We start from the raw sequence: 7,872 nt of genomic DNA on the forward strand, positions 1-7,872 counted from the left end.
CATCGGTCATGATTGTCAATGTAAGGGAACAGTCTAACGCACTAAGAAAGCTATTCGCTTGATTAAAGGAATGATCCGCTTTATGGAGCATAATTGTTACACTGACAATACTTAGTTGGCGCTTGTTGTTTCATTGCGTAGTTCTAGTTAAGCAGCACATCTGAGGCGGTAGTATAGGTGGCTTCACTTGTAAGCTGATTCGTCTTCTTCTCTTACGCCGCCCTCTCCGCCAGTCTTCACAGGTGGAGAGGGCGGCGGGAGAAGGACAAGACAGCCCTTCCCGAGCGCCGCTGCTCTACAGCATCCAAGCCTATACACGTATACGTTCAGACACCACAAAGCTCACGCGCGACATGCAAAACATGCATGTCAAATAGCTATAGATAGTTAACGGAGACGAACGCCTCTCCCTTCCACCCTCACTCACTGGCAAATCACTCACTCACTCACTCACTCACTCACTCACTCACTCACTCACTCACTCACTCACTCACTCACTCACTCACACTCAATCAATCAATCAATCAATCAATCAATCAATCAATCAATCAATCAATCAATTAATAAATCAACCAATCAACTAATCAATCAATTAATCAAATAATTAATTAATTATTCAATTTGTTGCCTTTGTATCGGCAGCCTATGTCTGACCATCGACGGCAAACAGTGAAAACGGATGAAAGAAGCAAAGAACGCTATTCGCTTTCTTACCACTGACCTCAAAGCAGCCACGGCGACATTTCTCTGCTCTCCCCGCGTAAAGTTTGCATCTTCAAAAAGGATGTCGTGATCTGATTTCTGCTTGCGAAAACGAGGTGGGTTTTTCGTTTCCGGAGGAAGCTGCTACAGAATTTTATACGTAAATGTTTTTCTCCCAATATCCCAATATACCTGAGACTGTTGAACCTAAACGCTGGCACTTTAGATTAAATGTTACTTCGAAGACTTGTCTTTTCAGCATTGTGCTCGCGCGGCTGGAGCAAAGCAGGTTAAAAGGTATACGACCAATACTAAACGCTTTATAAGCGCTTCATATCCATGTCATTTTGTTGCATTTCCTCAACACGTATATATGGTGGTGGAAATCACCAAAAGAACTTAAGAAACAACGATCACCGCAGGAAATGACTTGCAGGAAGCAGGAATTAAGGCTTGCGGTAAGTTGCACGCTAATAACTCTGCGCCTAAGTTGTCTTTCATAGCAGTTCGTGCTGCCGATATATGATGACACCCAATAACAAATGGTCAAATTTATTTTCACTTTGAACGAGTGCACATCATCGCTTTTATGTCATTCGTAGGCGTTAATGCAAGTAATGACATTCCCCCCCCCCCCCCCCCCCCCCCAAAAAAAAAAAAATTACATCGGGCCTCGCTGGAAAGGCTCCGGTCACTATAGATTTCCTGTGCTTATAACTCTGGCCGTGCTGGGAATAACTGGGTCAATATCGGATGATCTGTACAGACGAATTGCAACTGATACTGATCGTAAAGGTGCAACAGGGATAGTTAACACAGTTTGACACAATAGGAGAAAGAGCTTTTTGTTTATTTAACGGTATCCGACCTGCGAATATTCTCTTAGCTTCCGTTCAGATAAAGGTAACAATAGTAATGGTGCCTTTGCGATTTTACGAATGTGACACGCTCCTTGAAAGTCGTGGCACAAATAGAGGCGACTTTTCCGTGTTTCAGCCCTCGATTTAAACATCTTCTTCGGCTTCATGATAGTGATGATGATGATGATGATTTATATTCACCTTTTCTTTAAATTGGGCCGGCGACAACTAGTCATTTAGCCTGCTTGATCTAACCAGCTTTTGCATCTATTGCAGTCTAGCGTTTTGCACATCTCTCTTTGATCTTTTTTCTCTTCATTAAAACCCATTTATCTATATCGTACAAATAGCTACGCTCGTAACGACTCCAATTCTACCGATCTCTTCCCTGCTTTTTTGCATACCTGGACTGCTAGCCAGTTGTAATGTTCCAATCCGCATTGAATCCCAGCCTTTCTGGGAGGTGGACGTTCCTCACGGGTATTGTTGGGTGAAACTCTTGGCATTCCGTTATTATGTGCTGAGTCGGCTCCGAACTCCTGCTGCAGCAGACTCATGCCTCATCCTGTAGCGAATGTTTTCTCCGTTATGTTCTTGTCCTCAGCCAGCCAGCTCGGGCCTCAAATAGCAAGGCCCTTTTTGTTATGTTACCCAGTGCTTATTGCACCTGGTAAACCACTCACGCTGAGCGTCCGAAAAATGCCAAAGTGCCGAAAGAGCAAGGTCGCACGGTGCGCTTTTAGTTGTGTGCGCACTGCTCGCTTAAACGTGGACGCCAGCATGTTTCCCTACATGTTTTACAAATCAGCCCAACTTGCACGCATATCATAAGCAAGACATAAACAGACATGTCGTTATTTCTGAATGTGTCTGCGAGCAGCTGGACGATCCTAGGATGGCGCACCTAATAAATCTAGAAAAAAAAAGAAACGGAGTAGAGAAAAAGAACACACACAACTAAGTATTCGTTGAGACACTCAAACAAGAGAAGAGCTTGGGCAGAAAACAAACACTTCAGCCTCTCCTATCCCCCCTCTCACCTGCTTCCTTTCAGTGGGAGGGGTGTCGAAGCTGTTACGTCTTATTTTTGGGGCCAAATAATTAAGCGATGACCTTTCCACTGGAATCGCGCCGCGACGAAAATAAGAACTCGGTGGCCACTGTTATATACTCCATTCGTGGCATCGGCACTTTTCTATGCCTATGTATATAGGTGTTCCGTTAGGCCGGCTTTGCCAACCTTGTTCTAGGTGGGGTTGGTTTGGCGCGCTGTGAGAGCGAAAGAATAACAAAAATTCTCGACAGACACCTTGCCGGTGTATGGTGATTTGGTGATTTGACTTCGCGTAACGTCATCGCCGTGCTGTCGTGGCTTCTTAGGCGATTATGCAGAGTGACAATGGATGGCGAGATTAATCGTCACAAAATGCGGTAACTGGCCGAAAGTCACTGCACATTAACCACCACATTAAAGAACACTCATCCACTCAAAGGTCTTCCTCGCTTCCATATAGATTTGGAATCACTCGATGAAACCTGCCGGTTCGTGTTTCGTGCACACGTGTTTGCATTTAGGTTAGTTTATTGTTGTGCTTAAGACGATCCTAATAAGAACAGTAACAAAATATCGTGGAGGCACCAACCAGAGACAAGAATTCAGCTAAGGGCGACTGCACCTCGACAGCTATATATGTAGGAAAAAAAAAAACGATTTGGTCGGGATGGCCTGACTTCCTATTTGTGTTTAGTGCTCTACGAAATCTGAGCAAAGCGAATGCGGTTAAGGGATTCCGTCTCTGCTCCCATCTCGTTCCCCTAGAAAAGGTTGCTGCAGCTTGTACCTGCGATTCGGAACCCTTGGTGGCGTTCCACGAAGTTACTGCCAACCTGGGAGTGCAGTCTTTCGGTACACGACTGTCATGCACTCAAAGAAACGAGTTTTGCACATCCCTACACGTCATCGTTCTCTCGCTTCTGCCAGAGTCAACGCGCAACAAAGACCTGGCACTGCGAGCGAGATAAAGAGAATAAAACTGAAAAGATCAGCAAAACGACAATGAAGCCAAATGACCACTGTGCTGAAGTGAAAAAAAGAAACACTGGCATACTTAGCCAAGCACATTTTCATTTTCGTTGCCTGGTAGCGGGCATAGTAGGTAATGCGATTCTGCCGTCGTGCGGAACGTGGGATGCTGGTAACGTTTGCTTCCGTAGCAACTCTCGGAGGAAGATGTGGAATCGTGCTTGGAAGTAAACACACGGACACACACACACAAAAGATGGCTATGGTTAGATGAAAGCCTCATGCTTGGCTTCACTTGTGTAAAATTATTTAATCAGCAGAGAACGCTGAGTCACAACTTCAGACAAAGTAGAAGAAAAAAAATGTGTCCATTTTGGCATTTTGTTTGCTGTATTAAATGTTTGCTGAATATTACCATTATAAACAAACGACAAATTGGCCGGAATATGAATGCTTAAAGATAATTCGAAATGTTGAAAAGCAAGTTTACATTCCGTAGCCCCCCCCCCCCCACCCCCCTTCTATGGAATACAAAAATGTGCGTGAACATTCCACGTACAAAATGTGGTCGTTCATTCGCGCATTGCATGAAACGTTGTGTGTACTAATATAAAGGTGCATTAAATATGTGAGTCTTGAGCCTTTTACACTCAGATACGCTGCTTTTCTTCTATTGCAGGTGCTTACGGATTTCAGAAAATGTTGAAGAGGCTTAACGTCCTGAAAGGCCACGAGAATCGGCATGTCGGCGTGTTGAAACTCCCGCATTTCACTTAACAATGTGGAACTAGGAAAAACGAGCCTTCTATTTCTTTTTCACCCAATAGCCGCGAAGAAGCTTTGTTGACTCTGAACTGCACAGTTTGATCCAAAAAGATTATGAAGCATACTTGAAGAACACACGACGGCCTCTGCTCGAAGGCGATAACGGTTAGTACGATCACGCCCACATCGGCGGCTCTCGATCTCGTGGAGGCTGGACTCGGAGGCAATATGTTTCATTGTCTCGGAAGCCAGCCTCAACGACGGCTAGAAAGAGGCAAACGCTGGCTCAGTGACAGTGCCGGGTCTATTGGCTTGCTCGATCTCACTTCTTCATCCTTGGACGTCGATAATGACACTACTCCGGAGAACGCTACGATCGAAGACGCCGTGTTCGGACCTCAGTACGCAAAAACCCTGCGAATCGCCTGCATCGGCGTCATGCTTGTCTTGTCACTCGTGGGCAACTCGTTTGTGTGCTACCGGCTCCTGACTTCCCGACGCCAGAGACTGCTGAAAACGCAGGTCCTGTTCCTCAACTTGGCCCTGGCCGACCTGTTGGTCACCGTGGTCACAATGAACTCGCAGCTTCTCTGGGAGATCATGGGGCGCGTGTGGGTCGCGGGTGACGTTCCGTGCCGCGTCTTCAAGTTGTTGCAGACGTACGCACTGGTCTCGTCCAACTACATGCTAGTGGGAATCGCCGTGGACCGCCATTTCGCCATCTGCAATCCACTGAAACCGGCGCCCAAGCCTCGAACGGTGGCTGCAACTTGCTGGCTGCTGTCGCTCGTACCGTCCGTGCCAAATCTGTTCGCGTTCCGTGTCGTAGTGGTTCGGGACGAACGCTACTGCGCCTCGGTCTTCTACGTGTATCGAGACTACACCGCTGTGCGGCAGGTCTACATGGCGTTCGTTTTCGCCCTCGTGTTTGTGGTGCCACTCGTAGCGTTGGTCGCGCTTTACGCGAACGTACTGTTCCGGTTGTGGAGAGTGTCTGCCACCGCCGCACCAGAATCGCTGCGGGCGGCACGACGCGTTGTCAACTCTCCGGGCCGGGACACAGACCGGAGCACGCTGCCGAAGGTGCGTGTGCGGACACTCAAGATGGCGGCAGTGATATCCTTGGCGTTCTTGGTGACCAATCTTCCGTACATGGTGCAGGAGATCGTGCTGGCCTTCGCGCCAGGCGTATCGCTTGGCCCGCACGCTGTGGCGGTGTTCGGTGTCATCTCGGCTTCCAACAGTGCCGTCAACCCGTACATCTACCTCGCGTTCAACGGAGGTGCGGGCGCCGCCGTGTGCGGGGCGCGTGTGCGCGGCATGTGGCGTCGCATGACGCGGTCCTCGACGTCGAAACGAACCACTCTCTCCTTCCGTACGCAGTGCTCGACGCTCAAAACGCCCAATACTAAGAGAATGCCGGCGCCAGCAGGGCTGCCTCTTACACACGATCTTGAAAACTGTGAAATGCAGGAAAAGGCGAGTGAGAAGCTTTAAATTGAAAAGCAACGTTAGAGCGTACTAGAACCTTTTAGTGACGTTGACGACGCCATATCCTATGCCTGAAGTAAGTTGGCAACAGCTAGCGCAAGACTGGGTTAATTGGAGATCGACGGGTAAGGCCTTCGCCCTGCAGTGAACATAAAATTGGCTGATGATGACAATGATGATAGTGGTGTTGGTTAGAAGTAGTTAGAACTGGATATCGTACCCAGCTACATGATCGGCCGACAGGGGCTAAGTCGGGGCAAGGTTTAACTTGGTGCACGTGGTTTTCAAGCACAGAATGGTACAGAAAATTTAACTACTGGCATAGTGCCTTGGCCATCGCGTTTTGCTGTGGAGCACGAGCTCGATTCCAGCCGTGATCATCACGTTCTGGTGGGGGTTGAATATAAATATGCTTGTGTGGCCAACTTTAGGTGCACGTTAAGGAAATCCTTGTGTTGAAAATTAATCCGCAGCCATTCACCATATGGCGCCTCTAATAACACCTGATGTGTTGTGACGTTAAAACATCCTAAGTTAAAAATAAAAGAAAACGGAGATATAAAATGGATATGAAGCTGTTATGAAATGTTTTTACGATGTGTTCTCGATTTTTATGGAGACATTAACCTGCCAAGACCTCTGTTATTTTCGCAGCTTGGCAGATAATGCTGGATTGATTTGAATAAATACTAATTTATTAGTAGGTCGGGGCAAGGTTTCTGTGGTATAACGTGTTATGTGGTATAGCGTGTTATGTCGCTGGGTAGCTGTATCTAAAGGATTAAATTTATTCCGTATCATCAAATTCCCACTCTCATGCTTGGCCCCTGTTAAGTGCTTTTACTCAGCAGGCTTTTGTCCCCAGTTTCGCGAAGTTCATTACGAATGGAAAGCGAGCCACGCAATCACACCAATGCAACTTTTGCAAAGGGTTATGGCGCAATGTCATTGGTTCGAAATGGAACCAATGTATGTCGTACATAAACACTTGCAGTTTTGATTTTTAAACGACGACGACGACGACGACGACGACGTCTCAGTAGAATGTTCCGGAGAAGGCATTAAATGCAGTGCAATGAAAAGTAAAATTATGCATGCTCAATTGTCGGCGAATGCACCGAAACAGAGGATGTTGTGGTTTCTACGAAGCCAAATTCTGTGTTCACAGGCATATATATGCTTTAAACCCCCAGTGCTTTTCTCTAACCCATTGTTTCTCAATATGTGGTCGCGGATCTACGTATAAGGCTTCAAGGTAGTACAAAAAAGATGTTGCCGGTGCCTTTCCCGAGAAGCACAATTTATCAGCACCAACTACTGAAAGAGCCAATGAGGCGTCTGGAAACACATCCGCAGCGGCCTATCCATGCACAGCCACGATATTTTTATTTTGATCGACCTAATAATGGCACAAGGTTTGAGAATGGTCTAGTTGGCCTATAATAAAAGAAGCTGGAAAGAAGGTTGGTATTGCCTGGAGTTGCCACCTCGACTGTCTTCGATTTAGCTGGGCGCCAGCACGCTCGTTTCCGGGCCAGAAACATCACATTTGTTATTGATCGCACACCACTAGTGGTGTGGAAATTGGCCATAGCGCGATTCTGGCCTGTACTTGTTCAAGCCCTTACAATAGCGTGATAGAAAGAAAAGTGCTAAACCTGTCTCGAAATGACCCATGAATGTCTTAAGGGGTGCGTGACGGTTAAATGAGCCATAATCACGGCCACAGCCGACAAAGCATGCGCCGGTCGTTTGCTAAGAGATGTGTGAGGACTGCTTGCAGCGTCCAATTTGGTGCGGTTGATTTGCCGACGATAGTTCGCCATGCGCCTTTTCTCAGCTGCACGGGGCTGACGCAAAAGCCAGGATAGGCAGCCGCTGCTAGGCCAAAAAGAGAAGAAAACAAGATATCCAAAACGGAGAGAAATAGAAATGGCGCCACGCATTGATTCATCCACGCACCGTATAATATATGTGTAGCAATAAATAAAACGTGTAAATAATACGGTGTGAAATGCTTAGATTTGCACG

General features: G+C 46.9%; 1 protein-coding gene across 1 annotated transcript; it reads left to right on the top strand.

Annotated features, from left to right (window-relative positions):
• The first annotated feature begins 4,479 nt into the window (after positions 1–4,479).
• Positions 4,480–6,508, top strand: LOC119441224 (oxytocin receptor). Its single transcript, XM_037705870.2, has one exon. The coding sequence runs from the start codon at positions 4,579–4,581 to the stop codon at positions 5,845–5,847; it is 1,269 nt and encodes a 422-aa protein (XP_037561798.1). The 5' UTR covers positions 4,480–4,578; the 3' UTR covers positions 5,848–6,508.
• The last annotated feature ends 1,364 nt before the right edge of the window (positions 6,509–7,872 follow it).

Source organism: Dermacentor silvarum, chromosome 2 (assembly GCF_013339745.2).
Source record: "Dermacentor silvarum isolate Dsil-2018 chromosome 2, BIME_Dsil_1.4, whole genome shotgun sequence".
Taxonomy (NCBI): Eukaryota; Metazoa; Arthropoda; class Arachnida; order Ixodida; family Ixodidae; genus Dermacentor; species Dermacentor silvarum.